The 27,493-nt window shown below is 50.0% G+C and overlaps 1 protein-coding gene across 1 annotated transcript in view; it reads left to right on the top strand.

The window, feature by feature from the left end:
- The window catches only part of LOC134969760 (cadherin-1-like), a 92,928-nt gene that overhangs the window by 1,531 nt on the left and 63,904 nt on the right, over window positions 1–27,493 (top strand). Inside the window, exons 2-3 of the mRNA XM_063945921.1 lie at window positions 25,490–25,721; window positions 26,663–26,771. Of these exons, the coding sequence (XP_063801991.1) occupies window positions 25,671–25,721; window positions 26,663–26,771 (160 nt within the window). The 5' untranslated portion in view covers window positions 25,490–25,670. The remainder of the gene's footprint in view (window positions 1–25,489; window positions 25,722–26,662; window positions 26,772–27,493) is intronic.

Raw genomic sequence — 27,493 nt, 5'->3', positions numbered from 1 at the left:
CAGGGGGGCAAATACAGGTAACTGCGCACCTGGGACACACCATGCTGCACTGCCAAGGGGGCAAATACATGTATTTTGTCTGCATGCAGGGTAAAGACCAGCTGCATTTGCATGTAGCACACACACTGAACAGGTTTATTCTCACACCACCATTTATATATGAGCTAGGAACACAAGTCCCATATCTAATTGTGGGTACACACTAAACAATGTGTGTACCCAGCGGCGGCAAGATGCAGTGGACGAAGGTGCAATGTACCACTCCAGCAGCTGGCGACGTTCACTGCATCGTCAAATCTGATGTGCAGCACAGCAGATGGGTCGTTGCAATGAACGACTGCCAGGAATGTGTGAGCTGGCGTACACACAGGAATATATTTCTGCCACTATATAACCATACTGGGTGTGTTTAAAAATGTCTGACAGCCTTTATTATCTCTCTGTACTACGATGATATTTGGGAGACTGACCCTCTCCCATCTCTATGTTCCTACCTGTACCACCACAGGTGGTCATAAGAGACATATCTGTGTAAACCTGGGAGCCAATCTACTCTATGAAGAGAGAAGTATGGTAAGAACACTGGGTCAGTATTGCATACCTCCCAACATGACCCTCCCCAGGAGGAACAGAATGCTCCGCTCCTGGATTTTCCTCTTAATCTATGATTGCCATCACCTGTGCTGAAACACCTTTCTCATCCATTAACCTGTTCAACACAGGTGCCGGCAATCATAAATTAAGAGAAAAGTCCAGAAGCAGAGCATTGTGTCCCTCCTGGAGCGGGTCATGTTGGGAGGTATGGTATTGGGGTACAGCACAGGTGATGGTAATCATACAGTAAAAGGGAAGAGCAGGAGCAGAGCATTGTGTCCTCCTGGAGAGGACATGTTGGGAGGTATGACATAGGTATGAGCACTGGGTCAGTATTGGGGTACAGCACAGGTGATGGTAATCATACAGTAAGTGGGAAGTGCAGGAGCAGAGCATTGTGTCCTCCTGGAGAGGTCATGTTGGGAGGTATGACATAGGTATGAGCACTGGGTCAGCAGACCCTCCAACATGACCCGCCCCACTAGGTACAAAATGCTCTGTTTCTGGACTTCCCTCTTAATTTATGATTTCCATCACCTGTGTTGAACTAGTTAAATGATAAGAAAGCTGTTTCTTCACAGGTGATGGCAATCATAAATTAAGAGGAAAGTCCAGAAACAGAGCATTTTGTACCTAGTGGGGCGGGTCATGTTGGAGGGTATGGGTCAGTATTGGGGTACAGCACAGGTGATGGTAATCATACAGTAAGAGGGAAGTGCAGGAGCAGAGCATTGTGTCCTCCTGTAGAGGTCATGTTGGGAGGTATGACATAGGTAATAGCACTGGGTCAGTATTAGGGTACAGCACAGGTGATGGTAATCATACAGTAAGAGGGAAAAGCAGGAGCAGAGCATTGTGTCCTCCTGGAGAGGTCATGTTGGGAGGTATGACATAGGTATGAGCACTGGGTCAGTATTAGGGTACAGCACAGGTGATGGTAATCATACAGTAAGAGGGAAGAGCAGGAGCAGATCATTGTGTCCTCCTGGAGAGGTCATGTTGGGAGGTATGACATAGGAATGAGCACTGGGTCAGTATTAGGATACAGCACAGGTGATGGTAATCATACAGTAAGAGGGAAAAGCAGGAGCAGAGCATTGTGTCCTCCTGGAGAGGTCATGTTGGGAGGTATGACATAGGTATGAGCACTGGGTCAGTATTAGGGTACAGCACAGGTGATGGTAATCATACAGTAAGAGGGGAGTGCAGGAGCAGAGCTTTGTGTCCTCCTGGAGAGGTCATGTTGGGAGGTATGACATAGGTATTAGCACTGGGTCAGTATTAGGATACAGCACAGGTGATGGTAATCATACAGTAAGAGGGAAGTGCAGGAGCAGAGCATTGTGTCCTCCTGGAGAGGTCATGTTGGGAGGTATGACATAGGTATGAGCACTGGGTCAGTATTAGGGTACAGCACAGGTGATGGTAATCATACAGTAAGAGGGAAGAGCAGGAGCAGAGCATTGTGTCCTCCTGGAGAGGTCATGTTGGGAGGTATGACATAGGTATGAGCACTGGGTCAGTATTGGGGTACAGCACAGGTGATGGTAATCATACAGTAAGAGGGAAGTGCAGGAGCAGAGCATTGTGTCCTCCTGGAGAGGTCATGTTGGGAGGTATGACATAGGTATGAGCACTGGGTCAGTATTAGGGTACAGCACAGGTGATGGTAATCATACAGTAAGTGGGAAGTGCAGGAGCAGAGCATTGTGTCCTCCTGGAGAGGTCATGTTGGGAGGTATGACATAGGTATGAGCACTGGGTCAGTATTGGGGTACAGCACAGGTGATGGTAATCATACAGTAAGAGGGAAGTGCAGGAGCAGAGCATTGTGTCCTCCTGTAGAGGTCATGTTGGGAGGTATGACATAGGTATGAGCACTGGGTCAGTATTAGGGTACAGCACAGGTGATGGTAATCATACAGTAAGAGGGAAGAGCAGGAGCAGATCATTGTGTCCTCCTGGAGAGGTCATGTTGGGAGGTATGACATAGGAATGAGCACTGGGTCAGTATTAGGATACAGCACAGGTGATGGTAATCATACAGTAAGAGGGGAGTGCAGGAGCAGAGCTTTGTGTCCTCCTGGAGAGGTCATGTTGGGAGGTATGACATAGGTATTAGCACTGGGTCAGTATTAGGATACAGCACAGGTGATGGTAATCATACAGTAAGAGGGAAGTGCAGGAGCAGAGCATTGTGTCCTCCTGGAGAGGTCATGTTGGGAGGTATGACATAGGTATGAGCACTGGGTCAGTATTAGGGTACAGCACAGGTGAAGGTAATCATACAGTAAGAGGGAAGAGCAGGAGCAGAGCATTGTGTCCTCCTGGAGAGGTCATGTTGGGAGGTATGACATAGGTATGAGCACTGGGTCAGTATTGGGGTACAGGTGATGATAATCATACAGTAAGAGAGAAGAGCAGGAGCAGAGCATTGTGTCCTCCTGGAGAGGTCATTTGGGAGGTATGACATAGGTATGAGCACTGGGTCAGTATTAGGGTACAGCACAGGTGATGGTAATCATACAGTAAGTGGGAAGTGCAGGAGCAGAGCATTGTGTCCTCCTGGAGAGGTCATGTTGGGAGGTATGACATAGGTATGAGCACTGGGTCAGTATTGGGGTACAGCACAGGTGATGGTAATCATACAGTAAGAGGGAAGTGCAGGAGCAGAGCATTGTGTCCTCCTGTAGAGGTCATGTTGGGAGGTATGACATAGGTATTAGCACTGGGTCAGTATTAGGGTACAGCACAGGTGATGGTAATCATACAGTAAGAGGGAAAAGCAGGAGCAGAGCATTGTGACCTCCTGGAGAGGTCATGTTGGGAGGTATGACATAGGTATGAGCACTGGGTCAGTATTAGGGTACAGCACAGGTGATGGTAATCATACAGTAAGAGGGAAGAGCAGGAGCAGATCATTGTGTCCTCCTGGAGAGGTCATGTTGGGAGGTATGACATAGGAATGAGCACTGGGTCAGTATTAGGATACAGCACAGGTGATGGTAATCATACAGTAAGAGGGGAGTGCAGGAGCAGAGCTTTGTGTCCTCCTGGAGAGGTCATGTTGGGAGGTATGACATAGGTATTAGCACTGGGTCAGTATTAGGATACAGCACAGGTGATGGTAATCATACAGTAAGAGGGAAGTGCAGGAGCAGAGCATTGTGTCCTCCTGGAGAGGTCATGTTGGGAGGTATGACATAGGTATGAGCACTGGGTCAGTATTAGGGTACAGCACAGGTGATGGTAATCATACAGTAAGAGGGAAGAGCAGGAGCAGATCATTGTGTCCTCCTGGAGAGGTCATGTTGGGAGGTATGACATAGGAATGAGCACTGGGTCAGTATTAGGATACAGCACAGGTGATGGTAATCATACAGTAAGAGGGGAGTGCAGGAGCAGAGCTTTGTGTCCTCCTGGAGAGGTCATGTTGGGAGGTATGACATAGGTATTAGCACTGGGTCAGTATTAGGATACAGCACAGGTGATGGTAATCATACAGTAAGAGGGAAGTGCAGGAGCAGAGCATTGTGTCCTCCTGGAGAGGTCATGTTGGGAGGTATGACATAGGTATGAGCACTGGGTCAGTATTAGGGTACAGCACAGGTGATGGTAATCATACAGTAAGAGGGAAGAGCAGGAGCAGAGCATTGTGTCCTCCTGGAGAGGTCATGTTGGGAGGTATGACATAGGTATGAGCACTGGGTCAGTATTGGGGTACAGCACAGGTGATGGTAATCATACAGTAAGAGGGAAGTGCAGGAGCAGAGCATTGTGTCCTCCTGGAGAGGTCATGTTGGGAGGTATGACATAGGTATGAGCACTGGGTCAGTATTAGGGTACAGCACAGGTGATGGTAATCATACAGTAAGTGGGAAGTGCAGGAGCAGAGCATTGTGTCCTCCTGGAGAGGTCATGTTGGGAGGTATGACATAGGTATGAGCACTGGGTCAGTATTGGGGTACAGCACAGGTGATGGTAATCATACAGTAAGAGGGAAGTGCAGGAGCAGAGCATTGTGTCCTCCTGTAGAGGTCATGTTGGGAGGTATGACATAGGTATGAGCACTGGGTCAGTATTAGGGTACAGCACAGGTGATGGTAATCATACAGTAAGAGGGAAGAGCAGGAGCAGATCATTGTGTCCTCCTGGAGAGGTCATGTTGGGAGGTATGACATAGGAATGAGCACTGGGTCAGTATTAGGATACAGCACAGGTGATGGTAATCATACAGTAAGAGGGGAGTGCAGGAGCAGAGCTTTGTGTCCTCCTGGAGAGGTCATGTTGGGAGGTATGACATAGGTATTAGCACTGGGTCAGTATTAGGATACAGCACAGGTGATGGTAATCATACAGTAAGAGGGAAGTGCAGGAGCAGAGCATTGTGTCCTCCTGGAGAGGTCATGTTGGGAGGTATGACATAGGTATGAGCACTGGGTCAGTATTAGGGTACAGCACAGGTGATGGTAATCATACAGTAAGAGGGAAGAGCAGGAGCAGAGCATTGTGTCCTCCTGGAGAGGTCATGTTGGGAGGTATGACATAGGTATGAGCACTGGGTCAGTATTGGGGTACAGGTGATGATAATCATACAGTAAGAGAGAAGAGCAGAGCATTGTGTCCTCCTGGAGAGGTCATTTGGGAGGTATGACATAGGTATGAGCACTGGGTCAGTATTAGGGTACAGCACAGGTGATGGTAATCATACAGTAAGTGGGAAGTGCAGGAGCAGAGCATTGTGTCCTCCTGGAGAGGTCATGTTGGGAGGTATGACATAGGTATGAGCACTGGGTCAGTATTGGGGTACAGCACAGGTGATGGTAATCATACAGTAAGAGGGAAGTGCAGGAGCAGAGCATTGTGTCCTCCTGTAGAGGTCATGTTGGGAGGTATGACATAGGTATTAGCACTGGGTCAGTATTAGGGTACAGCACAGGTGATGGTAATCATACAGTAAGAGGGAAAAGCAGGAGCAGAGCATTGTGTCCTCCTGGAGAGGTCATGTTGGGAGGTATGACATAGGTATGAGCACTGGGTCAGTATTAGGGTACAGCACAGGTGATGGTAATCATACAGTAAGAGGGAAGAGCAGGAGCAGATCATTGTGTCCTCCTGGAGAGGTCATGTTGGGAGGTATGACATAGGAATGAGCACTGGGTCAGTATTAGGATACAGCACAGGTGATGGTAATCATACAGTAAGAGGGGAGTGCAGGAGCAGAGCTTTGTGTCCTCCTGGAGAGGTCATGTTGGGAGGTATGACATAGGTATTAGCACTGGGTCAGTATTAGGATACAGCACAGGTGATGGTAATCATACAGTAAGAGGGAAGTGCAGGAGCAGAGCATTGTGTCCTCCTGGAGAGGTCATGTTGGGAGGTATGACATAGGTATGAGCACTGGGTCAGTATTAGGGTACAGCACAGGTGATGGTAATCATACAGTAAGAGGGAAGAGCAGGAGCAGAGCATTGTGTCCTCCTGGAGAGGTCATGTTGGGAGGTATGACATAGGTATGAGCACTGGGTCAGTATTAGGGTACAGCACAGGTGATGATAATCATACAGTAAGAGAGAAGAGCAGGAGCAGAGAATTGTGTCCTCCTGGAGAGGTCATGTTGGGAGGTATGACATAGGTATGAGCACTGGGTCAGTATTAGGGTACAGCACAGGTGATGGTAATCATACAGTAAGAGGGAAGTGCAGGAGCAGAGCATTGTGTCCTCCTGGAGAGGTCATGTTGGGAGGTATGACATAGGTATGAGCACTGGGTCAGTATTAGGGTACAGCACAGGTGATGGTAATCATACAGTAAGAGGGAAGTGCAGGAGCAGAGCATTGTGTCCTCCTGGAGAGGTCATATTGGGAGGTATGACATAGGTATGAGCACTGGGTCAGTATTAGGGTACAGCACAGGTGATGGTAATCATACAGTAAGAGGAAAGTGCAGGAGCAGAGCATTGTGTCCTCCTGGAGAGGTCATGTTGGTAGGTATAACATAGGTATGAGCACTGGGTCAGTATTGGGGTACAGCACAGGTGATGGTAATCATACAGTAAGAGGGAAGAGCAGGAGCAGAGCATTGTGTCCTCCTGGAGAGGTCATGTTGGGAGGTATGACATAGGTATGAGCACTGGGTCAGTATTGGGGTACAGCACAGGTGATGGCAATCATACAGTAAGAGGGAAGAGCAGGAGTAGAGCATTCTGTCCTTCTGGAGAGGTCATGTTGGGAGGTATGACATAGGTATGAGCACTGGGTCAGTATTAGTGTACATCACAGGTGATGGTAATCATGCAGTAAGAGGGAAGAGCAGGAGTAGAGCATTGTGTCCTCCTGGCGAGGTCATGTTGGGTGGTATGACATAGGTATGAGCACTGGGTCAGTATTAGGGTACAGCACAGATGATGGTAATCATACAGTAAGAGGGAAGAGCAGGAGTAGAGCATTGTGTCCTCCTGGAGAGGTCATGTTGGGAGGTATGACATAGGTATGAGCACTGGGTCAGTATTGAGGTACAGCACAGGTGATGGTAATCATACAGTAAGAGAGAAGAGCAGGAGCAGAGAATTGTGTCCTCCTGGAGAGGTCATGTTGGGAGGTATGACATAGGTATGAGCACTGGGTCAGTATTAGGGTACAGCACAGGTGATGGTAATCATACAGTAAGAGGGAAGTGCAGGAGCAGAGCATTGTGTCCTCCTGGAGAGGTCATGTTGGGAGGTATGACATAGGTATGAGCACTGGGTCAGTATTAGGGTACAGCACAGGTGATGGTAATCATACAGTAAGAGGGAAGTGCAGGAGCAGAGCATTGTGTCCTCCTGGAGAGGTCATATTGGGAGGTATGACATAGGTATGAGCACTGGGTCAGTATTAGGGTACAGCACAGGTGATGGTAATCATACAGTAAGAGGAAAGTGCAGGAGCAGAGCATTGTGTCCTCCTGGAGAGGTCATGTTGGTAGGTATAACATAGGTATGAGCACTGGGTCAGTATTGGGGTACAGCACAGGTGATGGTAATCATACAGTAAGAGGGAAGAGCAGGAGTAGAGCATTCTGTCCTCCTGGAGAGGTCATGTTGGGAGGTATGACATAGGTATGAGCACTGGGTCAGTATTAGGGTACAGCACAGGTGATGGTAATCATACAGTAAGAGGGAAGAGCAGGAGTAGAGCATTGTGTCCTCCTGGAGAGGTCATGTTGGGAGGTATGACATAGGTATGAGCACTGGGTCAGTATTAGGGTACAGCACAGGTGATGGTAATCATACAGTAAGAGGGAAGAGCAGGAGTAGAGCATTGTGTCCTCCTGGAGAGGTCATGTTGGGAGGTATGACATAGGTATGAGCACTGGGTCAGTATTGAGGTACAGCACAGGTGATGGTAATCATTCAGTAAGAGGGAAGAGCAGGAGTAGAGCATTGTGTCCTCCTGGAGAGGTCATGTTGGGAGGTATGACATAGGTATGAGCACTGGGTCAGTATTGAGGTACAGCACAGGTGATGGTAATCATACAGTAAGAGGGAAGTGCAGGAGCAGAGCATTGTGTCCTCCTGGAGAGTGTCATGTTGGGAGGTATGACATAGGTATGAGCACTGGGTCAGTATTGGGGTACAGCACAGGTGATGGTAATCATACAGTAAGAGGGAAGAGCTGGAGCAGAGAATTTTGTCCTCCTGGAGAGTGTCATGTTGGGAGGTATAACATAGGTATGAGCAATGGGTCAGTATTAGGGTACTGCACAGGTGATGGTAATCATACAGTAAGAGGGAAGAGCAGGAGTAGAGCATTGTGTCCTCCTGGAGAGGTCATGTTGGGAGGTATGACATAGGTATGAGCACTGGGTCAGTATTAGGGTACAGCACAGGTGATGGTAATCATACAGTAAGAGGGAAGAGCAGGAGTAGAGCATTGTGTCCTCCTGGAGAGGTCATTTGGGAGGTATGACATAGGTATGAGCACTGGGTCAGTATTGAGGTACAGCACAGGTGATGGTAATCATACAGTAAGAGGGAAGAGCAGGAGTAGAGCATTGTGTCCTCCTGGAGAGGTCATGTTGGGAGGTATGACATAGGTATGAGCACTGGGTCAGTATTAAGGTACAGCACAGGTGATGGTAATCATACAGTAAGAGGGAAGTGCAGGAGCAGAGCATTGTGTCCTCCTGGAGAGTGTCATGTTGGGAGGTATGACATAGGTATGAGCACTGGGTCAGTATTGGGGTACAGCACAGGTGATGGTGATCATACAGTAAGAGGGAAGAGCTGGAGCAGAGCATTGTGTCCTCCTGGAGAGTGTCATGTTGGGAGGTATAACATAGGTATGAGCAATGGGTCAGTATTAGGGTACAGCACAGGTGATGGTAATCATACAGTAAGAGGGAAGTGCAGGAGCAGAGCATTGTGTCCTCCTGGAGAGGTCATGTTGGGAGGTATGACATAGGTATGAGCAATGGGTCAGTATTAGGGTACTGCACAGGTGATGGTAATCATACAGTAAGAGGGAAGCCCAGGAGCAGAGCATTGTGTCCTCCTGGAGAGGGTCATGTTGGGAGGTATGACATAGGTATGAGCACTGGGTCAGTATTAGGGTACAGCACAGGTGATGGTAATCATACAGTAAGAGGGAAGTGCTGGAGCAGAGCATTGTGTCCTCCTGGAGAGTGTCATGTTGGGAGGTATAACATAGGTATGAGCAATGGGTCAGTATTAGGGTACAGCACAGGTGATGGTAATCATACAGTAAGAGGGAAGTGCAGGAGCAGAGCATTGTGTCCTCCTGGAGAGGTCATGTTGGGAGGTATGACATAGGTATGAGCACTGGGTCAGTATTAGGGTACAGCACAGGTGATGATAATCATACAGTAAGAGAGAAGAGCAGGAGCAGAGAATTGTGTCCTCCTGGAGAGGTCATGTTGGGAGGTATGACATAGGTATGAGCACTGGGTCAGTATTGCGGTACAGCACAGGTGATGGTAATCATACAGTAAGAGGGAAGAGCAGGAGTAGAGCATTGTGTCCTCCTGGAGAGGTCATGTTGGGAGGTATGACATAGGTATGAGCACTGGGTCAGTATTAGGGTACAGCACAGGTGATGGTAATCATACAGTAAGAGGGAAGAGCAGGAGTAGAGCATTGTGTCCTCCTGGAGAGGTCATGTTGGGAGGTATGACATAGGTATGAGCACTGGGTCAGTATTAGGGTACAGCACAGGTGATGGTAATCATACAGTTAGAGGGAAGAGCAGGAGTAGAGCATTGTGTCCTCCTGGAGAGGTCATGTTGGGAGGTATGACATAGGTATGAGCACTGGGTCAGTATTGAGGTACAGCACAGGTGATGGTAATCATACAGTAAGAGGGAAGAGCAGGAGTAGAGCATTGTGTCCTCCTGGAGAGGTCATGTTGGGAGGTATGACATAGGTATGAGCACTGGGTCAGTATTGAGGTACAGCACAGGTGATGGTAATCATACAGTAAGAGGGAAGTGCAGGAGCAGAGCATTGTGTCCTCCTGGAGAGTGTCATGTTGGGAGGTATGACATAGGTATGAGCACTGGGTCAGTATTGGGGTACAGCACAGGTGATGGTAATCATACAGTAAGAGGGAAGAGCTGGAGCAGAGAATTTTGTCCTCCTGGAGAGTGTCATGTTGGGAGGTATAACATAGGTATGAGCAATGGGTCAGTATTAGGGTACTGCACAGGTGATGGTAATCATACAGTAAGAGGGAAGAGCAGGAGTAGAGCATTGTGTCCTCCTGGAGAGGTCATGTTGGGAGGTATGACATAGGTATGAGCACTGGGTCAGTATTAGGGTACAGCACAGGTGATGGTAATCATACAGTAAGAGGGAAGAGCAGGAGTAGAGCATTGTGTCCTCCTGGAGAGGTCATGTTGGGAGGTATGACATAGGTATGAGCACTGGGTCAGTATTGAGGTACAGCACAGGTGATGGTAATCATACAGTAAGAGGGAGGAGCAGGAGTAGAGCATTGTGTCCTCCTGGAGAGGTCATGTTGGGAGGTATGACATAGGTATGAGCACTGGGTCAGTATTGAGGTACAGCACAGGTGATGGTAATCATACAGTAAGAGGGAAGTGCAGGAGCAGAGCATTGTGTCCTCCTGGAGAGTGTCATGTTGGGAGGTATGACATAGGTATGAGCACTGGGTCAGTATTGGGGTACAGCACAGGTGATGGTAATCATACAGTAAGAGGGAAGAGCTGGAGCAGAGCATTGTGTCCTCCTGGAGAGTGTCATGTTGGGAGGTATAACATAGGTATGAGCAATGGGTCAGTATTAGGGTACAGCACAGGTGATGGTAATCATACAGTAAGAGGGAAGTGCAGGAGCAGAGCATTGTGTCCTCCTGGAGAGGTCATGTTGGGAGGTATGACATAGGTATGAGCAATGGGTCAGTATTAGGGTACTGCACAGGTGATGGTAATCATACAGTAAGAGGGAAGCCCAGGAGCAGAGCATTGTGTCCTCCTGGAGAGGGTCATGTTGGGAGGTATGACATAGGTATGAGCACTTGGTCAGTATTAGGGTACAGCACAGGTGATGGTAATCATACAGTAAGAGGGAAGTGCTGGAGCAGAGCATTGTGTCCTCCTGGAGAGTGTCATGTTGGGAGGTATAACATAGGTATGAGCAATGGGTCAGTATTAGGGTACAGCACAGGTGATGGTAATCATACAGTAAGAGGGAAGTGCAGGAGCAGAGCATTGTGTCCTCCTGGAGAGGTCATGTTGGGAGGTATGACATAGGTATGAGCACTGGGTCAGTATTAGGGTACAGCACAGGTGATGGTAATCATACAGTAAGAGGGAAGTGCTGGAGCAGAGCATTGTGTCCTCCTGGAGAGGTCATGTTGGGAGGTATGACATAGGTATGAGCAATGGGTCAGTATTAGGGTACAGCACAGGTGATGGTAATCATACAGTAAGAGGGAAGTGCAGGAGCAGAGCATTGTGTCCTCCTGGAGAGGTCATGTTGGGAGGTATGACATAGGTATGAGCACTGGGTCAGTATTAGGGTAGAGCACAGGTGATGGTATTCATACAGTAAGAGGGAAGAGCAGGAGCAGAGCATTGTGTCCTCCTGGAGAGGATCATGTTGAGAGGTATGACATAGGTATGAGCACTGGGTCAGTATTGAGGTACAGCACAGGTGATGGTAATCATACAGTAAGAGGGAAGAGCAGGAGCAGAGCATTGTGTCCTCCTGGAGAAGGTCATGTTGGGAGGTATGACATAGGTATGAGCACTGGGTCAGTATTAGGGTACAGCACAGGTGATGGTAATCATACAGTAAGAGGATAGAGCAGGAGCAGAGCATTGTGTCCTCCTGGAGAGGTCATGTTGGGAGGTATGACATAGGTATGAGCACTGGGTCAGTATTGAGGTACAGTACAGGTGATCGTAATCATACAGTAAGAGGGAAGAGCAGGAGCAGAGCATTGTGTCCTCCTGGAGAGGGTCATGTTGGGAGGTATGACATAGGTATGAGCACTGGGTCAGTATTAGGGTACAGCACAGGTGATGGTAATCATACAGTAAGAGGATAGAGCAGGAGCAGAGCATTGTGTCCTCCTGGAGAGGTCATGTTGGGAGGTATGACATAGGTATGAGCACTGGGTCAGTATTAGGGTACAGCACAGGTGATGGTAATCATACAGTAAGAGGGAAGAGCAGGAGCAGAGCATTGTGTCCTCCTGGAGAGGTCATGTTGGGAGGTATGACATAGGTATGAGCTCTGGGTCAGTATTAGGGTGCAGCACAGGTGATGGTAATCATACAGTAAGAGGGAAGAGCAGGAGCAGAGCATTGTGTCCTCCTGGAGAGGTCATGTTGGGAGGTATGACATAGGTATGAGCACTGGGTCAGTATTAGGGTACAGCACAGGTGATGGTAATCATACAGTAAGAGGGAAGAGCAGGAGCAGAGCATTGTGTCCTCATGGAGAGGTCATGTTGGGAGGTATAACATAGGTATGAGCACTGGGTCAGTATTAGGGTACAGCACAGGTGATGGTAATCATACAGTAAGAGGGAAGTGCAGGAGCAGAGCATTGTGTCCTCCTGGAGAGGTCATGTTGGGAGGTATGACATAGGTATGAGCACTGGGTCAGTATTGGGGTACAGCACAGGTGATGGTAATCATACAGTAAGAGGGAAGAGCAGGAGCAGAGCATTGTGTCCTCATGGAGAGGTCATGTTGGGAGGTATGACATAGGTATGAGCACTGGGTCAGTATTGGGATACAGCACAGGTGATGGTAATCATACAGTAAGAGGGAAGTGCAGGAGCAGAGCATTGTGTCCTCCTGGAGAGGTTATGTTGGGAGGTATGACATAGGTATGTGCATTGGGTCAGTATTAGGGTACAGCACAGGTGATGGTAATCATACAGTAAGAGGGAAGTGCAGGAGCAGAGCATTGTGTCCTCCTGGAGAGGTCATGTTGGGAGGTATGACATAGGTATGAGCACTGGGTCAGTATTAGGGTACAGCACAGGTGATGGTAATCATACAGTAAGAGGGAAGAGCAGGAGCAGAGCATTGTGTCCTCCTGGAGAGGTCATGTTGGGAGGTATGACATAGGTATGAGCACTGGGTCAGTATTAGGGTACAGCACAGGTGATGGTAATCATACAGTAAGAGGGAAGCCCAGGAGCAGAGCATTGTGTCCTCCTGGAGAGGTCATGTTGGGAGGTATGACATAGGTATGAGCACTGGGTCAGTATTAGGGTACAGCACAGGTGATGGTAATCATACAGTAAGAGGGAAGCCCAGGAGCAGAGCATTGTGTCCTCCTGGAGAGTGTCATGTTGGGAGGTATAGTATCAGAGAGTCAGCTTATAGGGCTAGTTGTTAGTACAGCTCTCTGGTGGAATCAACCTGTCATCTACATATGACTCAAAGTCCACAAACTAAACTATATAATTCAGTACTGAGCACTAGCTGATATGGGGGAGATGCACTAAGTATTGGAGAGAGATAAAGTGGAAAATGTGCTCAAAACAGCCAATCAGCTCCTAACTGTCATTTATCTAGCACAGTCTATGATGTGACCGTTTCGTGTAGCTGATTGGTTACTTTGGGCAACTACTGCACTTTATCTCTCTCCAAGGCTTGATGCATCTCCCCAAAAGCACGGAAAGGTCTGAGAGAATCCCCAGATGGTTATCTGTCCAGTCCTGAAGTTTGTTCCCCACCAGTCTGTTGTTTCCTGTGCAGTCCCAGCTGGATCTCTGTGCTCACATTATCAGCAGCACATGAATCACAGCTACAGGATCTGCAAGTGTAAAGTCTCCATTAGTTTACAAAGAATGGAAAACAAGATGCTTTCTCACCTTGCAAGACCGTGGTGTGCTACAGTGACCTGACGTTGTGTAGGACACTGGTTCCGTTCCCAGACCCCCCCCCCCCCCCCCCAATTAGTGGCGTAAATTCGTCCCAGTTGCCCGGAGGCAAGATAAATATTGGTGCCCCCCCCTATATTTAGATAAATATATATATATATATATATATATATATATATATATATTTATGTGTGTGTGTGTGTGTGTGTATATACATTCATGGGGTAAATTTACTAAGAATCGTATTTTCCCGTTTGAGGTCAAAGTTCAATCACGAATGACATCGAAAGTGTAAATATGCAACTTTTTGAATTGATTACGACTAATTTACTAAGCTGCCGTATTCTGCATTTTCGGGTTTTCCGATGTCGATGTCATTCGTTTTTTTAGGCAGTGTTTTACATGAGTGACTTGTAAAACACTGCCGACTTTAATACAATGAATCTCGGCCAGATCTGAATGATCCGTGCATGGCTTCATTGTGCACCTTGTAAAAAAAAAAAAAAAATGTTTAAACTTAAAAAAAAAATTGCGTGGGGTCTCCCCTCCTAAGGCAAACCAGCCTCGGGCTCTTTGAGCCGATCCTGATTGCAGAAATATGGGGAAAAAATGGACAGGGGTTCCCCCATATTTAAACAACCAGCATCGGGCTCTGCGCCTGGTCCTGGTTCCAAAAATACGGGGGACAAAAAGAGTAGGGGTCCCCCGTATTTTTGAAACCAGCACCGGGCTCCACTAGCTGGACAGATAATGCCACAGCTGGGGGTCACTTTTATACAGTGCCTTGCGGCCGTGGCATCAAATATCCAACTAGTCACCCCTGGCCGGGGTACCCTGGGGGAGTGGGGACCCCTTCAATCAAGGGCCCCCCCCCCAGCCACCCAAGGGCCAGGGGTGAAGCCCGAGGCTGTCCCCCCCATCCAATGGGCTGCGGATGGGGGGCTGATAGCCTTTGTTGAAAGTAATGAATATTGTTTTTAGTAGCAGTACTACAAGTCCCAGCATGCCTCCCCCGCAAGCTGGTACTTGGAGAACCACAAGTACCAGCATGCGGCGGAAAAATGGGCCCGCTGGTACCTGTAGTACTACTACTAAAAAAATACCCCAATAAAGACAACACACACACACCTTGAAAGTATAACTTTAATACATCCATCCACACCTCCATATACACATACTTACCTTATGTTCCCACGCAGGTCGGTCCTCTTCTCCAGTAGAATCCATGGTGTACCTGTTGAAAAATTTATACTCACATAATCCAGTGTCTTAGGCTCCTCGGTAAATCCTTTTGTAATCCACGTACTTGTAAAAATAAAAAAACGGATACCCGACCTCGCACTGAAAGGGGACCCATGTTTTCACATGGGTCCCCTTTCCCCGAATGCCTGGAACCCCCTCTGACTTAAGTCCAAGAAGGTTCCATCAGCCAATCAGGGAGCGCCACGTTTGGCACCCTCCTGATCGGCTGTGTGCTCCTGTACTGTATGACAGGCGGCACACGGCAGTGTTACAATGTACCGCCTATGCGCTCCATTGTAACCAATGGTGGGAACTTACAGGTCAGCGGTGAGGTCACTTTCGGTCAACCGCTGACCTGAAAGTTCCCACCATTGGTTACAATGGAGCGCATAGGCGCTACATTGTAACACTGCCGTGTGCCGCCTGTCATACAGTACAGGAGCACACAGCCGATCAGGAGTGTGCCACAACGTGGCGCTCCCTGATTGGCTGAAGAAACCCACTTAGACATCAGTCAGAGGGGGTTTCTGGCATTCGGGGAAAGGGGTCCCATGTGAAAACGTGGGGCCCCTTTCAGTTCGTGGTCGGGTGTCCCGTTTTTTTATTTTTACAAGTACGTGGATTACAAATGGATTATCCGAGGAGCCCTCTACACTGGATTTGGTGAGTAGGATTTTTTCAACAGGTACACCATGAATTCTACTGGAGAAGAGGACCGACCTGCGTGGGAACATAAGGTAAGTATGTGTATATGGTGGTGTGTATGTATGCATTAAAGTTATACTTTCAAGGTGTGTGTGTAATGTCTTTATTGGGGTATTTTTTTAGTAGTAGTACTACAGGTACCAGCGGGCCCGGTTTTCCGCCGCATGCTGGTACTTGTGGTTCTCCAAGTACCAGCTTGCGGGGGAGGCTTGCTGGGACTTGTAGTACTGCTACTAAAAACAATATTCATTACTTTCAACAAAGGCTATCAGCCCCCCATCCGCAGCCCATTGGATGGGGGGGACAGCCTCGGGCTTCACCCCTGGCCCTTGGGTGGCTGGGGGGGGACCCCTTGATTGAAGGGGTCCCCACTCCCCCAGGGTACCCCGGCCAGGGGTGACTAGTTGGATATTTGATGCCACGGCCGCAAGGCACTGTATAAAAGTGACCCCCGGCTGTGGCATTATCTGTCCAGCTAGTGGAGCCCGGTGCTGGTTTCAAATATACGGGGGACCCCTACGCTTTTTGTCCCCCGTATTTTTGGAACCAGGACCAGGCGCAGAGCCTGGTGCTGGTTGTTTAAATATGGGGGAACCCCTGTCAATTTTTTTCCCATATTTTTGCAACCAGGGCCGGCTCAAAGAGCCCGAGGCTGGTTTGGTTTAGGAGGGGGGACCCCACGCAATTTTTTTTTTTTAAATTATAACATTTCCCACCCCTTCCCACTGAAAAACATGCACGGATCTCATGGATCCGTGCATGCCTATACAAACACGGGATAAAAAAGCAGGTCTGGGTTTTTTTAGCACTTTTTCACGATTTGTATTTTAGCACGGCAGTGTTTGGCTATTGTCGGCAGTGTTTGTGTTTTGCACTTTTTAGTAAATGACCGATTTCTAGCAAATTGCAGGCGTATTTGACCGATGGTGTATTGATTCGTGATTTTTTCCTAGGACTTCCAAAATATTACGAATGCCCTCATCACTGCCGTGATTTTTGCTTAGTAAATTACCGAGATGACACTTTGAAGAAAAAACGGCATCTCGGTCAAAATCGGGACCTTAGTAAATATACCCCATTGTATTTTATTTTAAATCAGCCATTTCTTAGAAGTCATACCTAGGATTAGAACCCATGACCTGTTACACTGACAGCAGACGCTTTAGTGATGGAGCTATTTGCTTCTGTACAGTAAGCATGAGAATTTTAACTGTATGAAGCATACTTACCTACTTTCTGGCAGCCCTCTCCGGGAGAGAGCTGCCAGGTCGGCTCAGTGGAGGGGCTGTCCGGGACAAAGACGAGAGGAGGAGGCGGAATGGGGCGTGGTGGAGGCGATACGAGGGTGGGGTTACATTGACACCACACTTAAGCCATGCCCCCCGCTCTGTAATGCCGCCATAACCGGCGTTTTACATCAGGGGGCGTGACTGCGATGACGCGACTCTTGTTGAATCACGTCATCGAGTGTCCGGACCGCCCACTTTACTCTCAAAGTGGGCGGCTGGGCAGGTGGGAAGTGAAAAGTCGGGAGACTTGTCTGCTCTTCCGGGGGGCCGGGAGGGTCACACGATTTTCGGGAGCCTCCCGGCCATTCCGGGAGAGTAGGCAAGTATGGTATGAAGTTACGTGTAATTGTCAGAGAAGTATCTTCATATAGTTAGAATTTATCATATTTCCTATACAGTAAGGTGTCTGCTTCCAGTGTAATAGGTTGTGGTCTCTAATCCTGGGTATGACACTAGTAAAATATGTATCTACCGTATAATAAAAAGGGTGTGATTTGTAAGGTGCAGGGACCAGTGAGGAAGTCGGCCACTGAAGAGATAGTGGCAGGTATTAATTAATTAATTCAGTGGTGTCACAGAATGGGAGGAGAGGTGCCCCCCTTCAGAGCAGGAGCCCGGTGGCAGATGACTCCGTTACCTCCCAGAGTTACGCCTCTGCCCCCAATAACTGAGCCTAAGGGGGATATCCAATTATCTGCAGGTAATTATATCGCCTTAAGCTATCCTATTAGCCCCGATAAGCCGGCACAAGCTGCAGCAGGGTTTTTGTGTTACCATCTGCACCGGGTGCCGGCTCCTGACAGCTTCCAGTGCAGACAGCTCCGGCTCCCCGGGCACCTGACTCTCCCCAGTCACATGACCTGCAAGCATGGGACACTGATGGGTCGCCGTGGCTTACCAGGCCTCAGGCCGGTGAAACAAACTCCCTGATAAGTGCCGTCTTTTCTGGTCCTCGGAGGCGAAAACGCAGAGGTTTCACTGAACCTGTGCATGAAAAACAATTTATTTTTACCCCCCAAAAAAATATTGGTGAAGAATCGCAAAAAACTCCTGTTTTTCACTCCCGATGCTTCATCGCTGGTAATAGGATAGCGACCTAATGGTGACGTATAAATACATTTTACTTCATTTAATACATACTTGCTGATATTCAGAGGCAGCAAACTCGGCGTGGCGGGGGGCGTGGCTCGGCAAACGGGGTGTGACGGAGGAGGGGTGATGTTGGGTTGGGGTGGAGCGGGGGCATGTCCATAAAATTGCTGAGGTTACAGGCATTGTGAGCAGGGGGCGGGACCACAATGCCACGATTAACCGCGAATCACGTCATCACCCTGTCTGCAGATGCTTGTGTGTGTCTGCGGGGGAGGTGCGGGGAGGTAGAGGCTGGTCGGGAGACTTGCCCTCTCTTCTGGGCGGCCGGCAGCGCCGCACAATTCTCAGGTGCCTTCCGGCCCATTCCGGGACAGTAGGTAAGTATGATTTAATACGTTTTTCTAGATTTCTCAATAGGATACTTTTGGCCCAGGGCCGGCTGAATTCAGTCCTCAGGAACAGCTTTAAACACTCAGCGCTGACTCGTCTCACGCCCCCTTTCCTCATGGCCACACCCCCTCTACCAATGGTCTTTAGTTCGACAGTAAGTAGGTTGACAATGTTTTGGTTGACCACTATTGGTCGACAGTAAGTAGGTTGACAGCATTTATAGGTCGACAGGTCAAAAGGTCGACATGGGTTTTTCACATTTTTCTTCTTTTTTTTGAAGTTTTTCATACTTTACGATCCACGTGGACTACAAATGGGAACGGTAACCTGGCGAGTGAAGCGAGCCATGCGAGGGGACACGGTGCTCTAATTGGGGTTCCCGGTCACTGTACGGAGAAAACAACACATAAAAAACTCATGTCGACCTTTTGACCTGTCGACCTAGACCATGTCGACCTAAAGACCCTGTCAATCTAGCATACCGGTCGATCTACTTCCTTCCTGTCGACCAATAATGGTCGACCTACTTCCTGTCGACCTTACATACCACACCCAATGGCCACGCCCCTTTACTCTCAAGTGTACTAACAAGTGTTTAAAAGGGAAATGTTGGAGGGTATGGCAAGGCGAGATACATAAAAAAGAAGCGGTATATTCCCAGCATGCATACATAGCTACACACAGTATATTGTGCTGCAGCCTCTGGAGGGATTTCTCTGTATCCTGAATGATCCCACAGGGAGTTCATGATCAATAACAGAACGGAAACTGCTAACCTGGCCTGTTATTTCTGCAGCATTTATAACACTGATAGCAAGGGGTATGGGACTCAGGGTTTACAGTGTCTAGGTCAACACCTATAGGTCGACACGACCATTATGTCGTCATGAACAAGGGTGGCATGAAAAAAGGTTGACGTGAGTTTTTAATGATTTTTTTTGGTGTCGTTTTCTTTGAAAAGTGACAGGGATCACCAAGTAGTGCACCGTGTCCCCTCGCTTTGCTCGCCATGCTTCGGGCAAGGTGCCTCGATCCGCTACCACTACGCTTGGCACAGGTTACTATTCACAATTGTAGCCCACATGGATCGTAAAGTATGACAAAGTAAAAAAAAAAAAAAAAAATGTGAAAACTCACGTCGACCTTTTTGCATGTCGGTCTTGTTTATTTCGACATAATGGTTGCGTCGACCTATTTCCAGTGTCGACACAGACACTGTCGAACAATGGCTGTCGACCCAGAGTCCGGATACCGATAGCATGCACATAAACCACATAGAATTGTGTCTGTTTAAAATGATACTCTTAGACAAAAGAGAAAAAGAATATCCTGTATTTATACAATGACATAACCAGAGACTGGTTCTTGTAAACATGCACTAAGAATTCTGGGAACATTTAGCTAACTCTAGGGATCTTGGCAGTGCCGCATCTCCTGGGGATCTTGTCCCCCTGGTCTCATAGGGGGTCATTCCGAGTTGATCGCTTGCTGCAGTTTGTCGCAGCGCTCGGGTCGGAACTGCGCATGTGCCGGCACCACAGTGCGCCGGCGCACGGCAGCCGTCGTTGCCTAGCGATCGCCTCTGAGACAGAGGCGGTCGCTGGGCGGGAGGGGGCCGGATGGCGTCATTAAGCCGCCATTTAGGGGGAGCGGTCTGGCCAACGCAGGCGTAGCCGGACCGTTGGGGGGGGGGGCCGCAGCGGCTGCGTGACGTCACACGCAGCCGCTGCGGGCCGGGGAGCGACGAGTAGCTCCCGGCCAGCACGCTAAAGCTGCGCTGGTCCGGAGCTACTCTTAAAGTGCAAAGGCATCGTCGCTGTGCGATGCCTTTGCACTTCTCTTCTGCGGGGGAGCGGCACTGACATACGGGGCGGGATAGCCCAGTGCTGGGTGTCCCCCCGCATGTCAGTGTGAATGATCGTAGCTGTGCTAAATTTAGCACAGCTACGATCAACTCGGAATGACCCCCACAGTACAGCTCAGCTTTCATGTTATTATACATGTGTATGAATCCATGATCTGATCTTCCATACACTGAATCTAGTGTCCATCCCTCCGGCAATATTACATTGTGGCGGAGATCTTACCCATAGGCGGCCAACACCATCTAACACCATCTGGGGCCAAGAGCTTGGTACATTTCATAATCTAGCATCCCCCACTGGCACCTATGGGAGGATATGTAGTTATGATCCCGGCGGTCTGGGGATCCCTTTTGTGATCCAAACCAGAGGGACCCTCATACAACTGGGGGACGCTTAGTTATTGCAGGAAAGCGGCTGAATTCTGAAGGTTTCCCCTAAATGTGTAACATACCGGTGATACATACAACACATACATGTAGCCGAGCAATGCTTGTGTAACACACACTGACTTCACACACTGGGGGTCATTCCGAGTTGATCGCTCGCTGACGATTTTCGCAGCGCAGCGATCAGGTAAAAAAATGGCAAAACCGCACATGCGTATGCACCGCAAGGCGCAGGTGCGTCGTATGGGTACAAAGTGCAACGGTGCTGGGCGATGGGTTTAGCGAAGATTCCATTCGCACAGCCGAACTCAAGGTGATTGACAGGAAGAGGGCGTTTATGGGTATCAACTGACCGTTTTCTGGGAGTGTCTGGAAAAACGCAGGCGGGTCCAGGCGTTTGGAGGGCGGGTGTCTGACGTCAATTCCGGCACCAAAAAGACTGAAGTGATCGCAGCGGCTGAGTAAGTCCAGAGCTACTCAGAAACTGCACAAAATTTTTTTTGCTGCGCTCGGCTGCAAAGGTGTTCGCACACTTGCAAAGCGAAAATACACTCCCCTGTGGGCGGCGACTATGCGTTTGCACGGCTGCTAAAAGTAGCTAGCGAGCGATCAACTCGGAATGACCCCCACAGTCAATGCTGTATTATTGGGAGCTGCCATGATGAGTTCTCTGAACCTGGGCTGGGAAAGTGGGAAAAGCAGATGCAGGAATATTTGTATTAAGAAATAATGGCGAACATGGACAGGTAACCGCCCAATGCGCAACAGGCGTCACATACCGCTTTCTGGTGTGAACTGAGCCAACAAAATGTACAACAGCGAGGTTCACTGACACGTATAGACAATGATACAACCCGCCTGCTCATGTGTGTGCTATATGTAGTGGCTCCAGGTGTGTCTGCGGATAATCAGCAAACCCAACAGGGGCGTAGCCGGAACTTTGTGGGCCCCATAGCAACATTTTGAAGGGGCCCCCGTTCCAGTGCTTCTAGAGAGACACTTTTCTGCAGCAGTTGTTAATTTTATGCCTTATAATAGTGCCCTAGTTCATTCTCTGACCCATAGTAGAGCCTTATTTACTGTTATACCCCATAGTAGTGCCCTAGTTTCTTTTATGAATCGCCGTAGTGCTTAACTGCCCCCTATGTCACATGTCAGAGCTGCCAGTACACATTATGCCGCACAGTGCCCCCAATTCACATTATGATATATAGTGCTCCCCGTTCATATTGTGCCTCATTACAGCGCCCCGGTTCATATTATATATATAACATTAGAATGCCCTCCAGTTCATTTTATACCACACTGCAATGAGCAGGTCCAGGGGCATACATAGATATATTGCAGGCCCCAAGGAAAAAGTTTGAAAGGATAGCCTAGATCTGTGCCTGTGCGTCTAACGCTGGGCGTGGCTAGGAGCTCTCATTGGGTTAATGGCAGGTCTATCACACCCAGCCCACAGCTGATTGGGCGAGAAATGCCCTCCCACACAGGTTACATCCAATGGGAGGCTCTGCCCTTTGGCTGCTGAGTGTTCCCAGAGCAGGATTAACAATGGGGCTGATGGAGCTGCAGCTTCAGCCCCACACCCCAAAATAGGCCCACTGCATCTGCAGCATCATACCCTCCAACAATTTACACATAAAAATCGGTACAAATTCGAAAGGGGGGCGTGGTTACGGGTAAAGGGACGTGGTCACACCCCTTTTCCTATACTTTCAATGGAGGTTTGGAGAGCCACAAATCAGTACAGACCATAAAAAAAAAGGTCCTGTACCTGCCAAAAAGGTGCAGCTGGAGGGTATGCCACTGCATCTGCAGCAAGTCTCTGCGATGTAGATAGGGGGGAAAAACATCCTTTTACTGCAGCGTCCTGTCCTACTGCCAGTCCACCTGCCCCCTCCACCATCAACAATCCCCACTCCCTAGCCGCGGCGCAGGTGGAACAAAAGCTGCTGCGGCCACCGGCATAGATGTGTATGAAAGCGGCGCAGCGGAAGGCTTTCATAGCCCTAACTGCGCCGCATACTCTCTGAGCCCGGAGCCTCCTCTGCGCGTGATGTCACAGAAGTGCTTCCCAGCCACAGCCGCGCCCAGATCCCCAGAGGCCCTGACTCCGCAACACAGCACCTGAGCTGCCGGCCTGGAAGTCCCGAGATGGTTAATGTAACGGATAGAGTGTGTGATATCGCGGAGGGTAATGTCTGGACGCTGAATCAATGTAAAAGATGGCAGTGCTGTGCAGTGCAGTGGGTGTGCAGTGTCACTGCACAGCACTCTCACATTTTACATTGATTCAGCGAGTCAGTCAGTTCTGCCAGCCAGTCACTATTGTTAGCGCCGGTGTCCCAACGCGCCGCATTACAGGGAAGTAGACGCACTAAATAAACTACAGCTCCCAGCAGCCCTTAATGCAGGAGCATTCCAAAGCTAAGGCATGCTAGGAGCTGTAGTTTATTGAGTGCATCTTCTTCTCTGCAATGCGGCGCGTTGGGACACCGGCGCTAACAATAGTGACTGGCTGCTGTGCGAGTCTCTGGGAGAGCCACTGCCAAAGGGAGGACAGCAGCCCAGCTGCTGACAGGAGGAGAAGCATTACACGCCCCTCCCCCACTCGCAGTACTTCCGGGCTCCATCCACGGTACCCCCACAAACCCCTCCACCACCCGCGGTGGCTCCGGATGCCTCCCCCACCCGCAGCACCACCGCACCCACCCATGGCACCCCCTCAACCGCTCCTCCCCCACCCGTGGTGGCTCCGGCCCCCTCCTCCACCCGTGGTACCCACGCACCTGCCCCTCACCCATCCGCGGGACACCCACAGCCCCCTCCACCACCCGCGGTAGCTCCGGACCCCCTCCCCCACCCGCAGCACCCCTGCACCCGCCCCTCCCCCACCCACAGCACCCGCCCCTCCCTCACCCGCAGCACCCGCCACTCCCCCACTCGCAGTACCTCCGCACCCCATCCGCGACACCCCCACACTCCCCCTCCCCCACCTGTGGTGGCACCGGACCCCCTCCCCCACTGGCAGCACCCCCGCCCCTCCCCCACTCGCAGTATCTCCAGGCCCAATCCGCGACACCCCCCCCCTCCACCACCCGTGATGGCTTTGGACCCCCTCCACCACCCGCAGCCAGAGGCGTAACAAGGGTAGGGTGAGTGGGGCACGTGCCCTGGGCGCCTTGGCAGGCCCAGGTGAGGGGGGCGGCGGCGGCGGCCAGGGCATCATGCCCCACTTGCCCCCGTCACGCCGAAATGTGAGGGGAGGAGAGCGCAGCGTCTCTCCCTCCCCTCACCGCCGCTGCCAGCACTAGCAGCGCTGCCAGCAGCGCTGCGTGTGTCCGGTCTCCGGCGGCGTTAGCCAATCAGAGCTTGCGGACCGGCTCCTGATTGGCTGCCGGTCCGCGACTTCTGATTGGCTAGCCGACTGGCACCACACAGCCGCCGGAGACCTGGAGCGGTGAGGGGAAGGAGAGGCGCTGCGCTCTCCTCCCCTCACATATCAACAAGCGCTGAGTGACCGGGGGGGGGGGGGGGGGAGCACAGTGGGGCATGTATCTGGCACTGAGTGGGGCAATGTAACTGGCACTGTGGGGCATGTATCTGGCACTGAGTGGGGCAATGTAACTGGCACTGTGGGGCATGTATCTGGCACTGTGGGGCATGTAACTGGCACTGTGGGGCATGTAACTGGCACAGTGGGGCATGTATCTGGCACTGAGTGGGGCAATGTAACTGGCACTGTGGGGCATGTATCTGGCACTGTGGGGCAATGTAACTGGCATTGTGGGGCATGTATCTGGCACTGTGGGGCATGTATCTGGCACTGTGGGGCATGTATCTGGCACTGTGGGGCAATGTAACTGGCACTGTGGGGCATGTATCTGGCACTGTGGGGCAATGTATCTGGCACTGTGGGGCAATGTAACTGGCACTGTGGGCCATTTTCAGTGGCCACACCCCTTCTGGTGCGTGGACACACCCCTTCTGGTGTGTGGCCACGCCCATTTTTTTAACACGCGCGCGCCGAAGGCGCACGCACATACTTCTTTTGGTGTGTTTTTTTTTGGGGGGGGGGGGGGGCTCCAAAAACCCTAGCTACGCCTCTGCCCACAGCACCCCAGCAACAGCACCCCAGCAACCACCCCTTCCCTTCCCCTGGACCCCATCCGCATCTCCCCCCCCGCACCCGCCCCTCCCCCAACCACAGCACCTACTAGGTGATTCATCAGGCCCTGCGTGCGCTGTTCACGCCGCTGCAAGGGGCTACGACCCCTTAACCATCGCACGCCCTTTGTCCGTGCAATATAGAAAACACAAATGCATTTGTCTTTCACTAATGGCTTATAATGATTCATACAGGTGTACAATTATAAAGTTTAAAGATATAGATTATATATATATTCAATGAAATGAAAGCTCCTTATCAGTACAGGGTCAGACATAAGAGGCAGCTGTACATAGTTACTACACAATGTATGACACTGTCACTTCCTCTGTGTATGAGTGAAACTCCCGGCCGTGACTCACTGCAGCCCTGATACCGCTCCTACCTGCAGTGACACCGCTACCTGCCTCCAGGTGACCGCACCTGGGACAAGCCCCGCCCACAGGAGAGCAGAGAGCCGCCGCAGCAGCAGCCGGGACAGTCACAGTGATCGGGCAGCCGCACAGCCGGGACCCCGCACCTGAGCCACCTCCGAGTCCCCTCAACTGGAAACCCCTCAGCTGGAGCCCCCCATGGGGATGAGTAAGAGGCCGGGAGCTGCGCTGCTGCTTCTCCTCCTGCAGGTCAGTGCCCCCCCTCCTTGCTCTCTTGTGCTGCTGCCTGGGGACCCCTGACCTACCTGTGTGGCCCTCAGGACTGTACTCTGCTAGGGGCCACAGGAATCAGGATTTCCCTCTTCTTCTCGCTTCTCTTTTACATGTTGTCCAGAATATACAAATGTCTCTTTTATTCATTGTATCAGGAGGGTGTGTAACAGCTGCCTGACTTGTGTGTCCTGGAAATGTGTGTCATTGTGTGTGTCCTGGAATTGTATGTACAAAGCAGAATCAGTGACCCCAATAACAGGACCTCATTGGGCTGAATGGTCCCAAAATGTAACAGATGACCCCCATAACTCCCCCCTCCCCTCCCCCAGTGACTCAGTAAAGTTAGGAATTGCTAGTAACATTTACCTACTTGTGTAACTTGGCCTTGCTGCACCTAGACCAGGCTAAGGCGACCTGTAATTTGCTGGCTGTGGTGGAACTACAGGTCCCAGCACACCTGGCAAGTCTAGATCTATCATAACTGGAGGTACCTGGCTCATCCACCATAGTGATCTGTAGTCATATTGCCATGTCATTGCCTGGGGAGTCTGATCTACTGACATTTACCCTGTATTCCCCATTGAGCGCCAGCTGTGTCCTTGTCTCTGGGTACATTGGTACAGGGACCCCCCCCCCCCCCCCCCACCCGCCCACCTGAGTACCAGGTGCTGTACAGGACCCCCGCGTATAGACGTCCCACCTCCAGGTCCCCCAGATAATGTCTGTACTTATTGTAGTATCACTGTGTTACCCATTCTGCTGTAATTAGGAGGCTTTAGGCCATGGCAATTCTGCATTAGATGATAGGGGTAGTGTTCATGTTACCTTAGCAGAGCGGGGGGGGGGTTACCTGTGTGCCTGCTGTGATATTTGGGATTATTCCACCAGTAAATCAGCGTTCTTCTCCCCCGTGGCAGATCGCTGGAGGACTGGCTGAATGGCATTTCTGCATGGTGGAGTTTACAGACAGTAATTACCAATTCTCTGTACCCAAGTCCCTGAAAGCTGGAACTGTAGTGGGACAAGGTAAGTCATGTCACCGACACACACCAAATGCTGTATGGCAAGGGAAGAGCTATCATTCTGCTATGGAGTTATCATTCTGCTTCTGTGTTACATGTGCTAGAAGAGAGACAGTTATCAGACTGGGGGCTTGTTGGGGGGGCTCTATTGCCCCTCGAGATAAACAGTTTCTATTCTTGGCCTGACAGTCTTTGTTTACCTCTTCCTTTCATGGTAATATTATATGTTAATTGCTCTTCTTTGTGTCATCTGTGTGATGTAATTTGCCCCACGCCCACCCCACCCCATGCCACGGAATCAATTGTCCACATTCTTCTGTCACTGGCACTACAGGAGATTTATGGGATATTTTGGGGAGATCAAGCAGCCGGGACTAGTGGTATCATTGTGGGCAGGGACTAGTGGTATCATTGTGGGCAGGGACTAGTGGTATCATTGTGGGCAGGGACTAGTAGTATCATTGTGGGCAGGGACCACTGTTATCATTGTGGGCAGGGTTACTCTCCTATATGTGACATATGGGTTATAATAGCACGTAAGGCCTGATTGTGAGTCAGATGCTATTTTGCTATTCATGCAGTTGGGCAATGTTTATTTATCTGCGCCTGCGTCCTGATTTTGTATGTACAGAGTCGCAGTACAGATACGGTAGCAGAAATGTAATCGGCGTTCCTGGGTGCGGACACGGGGGTGGCTAAAAAGCCGCACAGATGTTGCGTACATGA

Source organism: Pseudophryne corroboree, chromosome 11 (genome assembly GCF_028390025.1).
Source record: "Pseudophryne corroboree isolate aPseCor3 chromosome 11, aPseCor3.hap2, whole genome shotgun sequence".
Lineage (NCBI taxonomy): Eukaryota > Metazoa > Chordata > Amphibia > Anura > Myobatrachidae > Pseudophryne > Pseudophryne corroboree.
The sequence above is the reverse complement of the archived record's forward strand: the minus strand, read 5'-3'. Positions and strand labels throughout refer to the sequence as shown.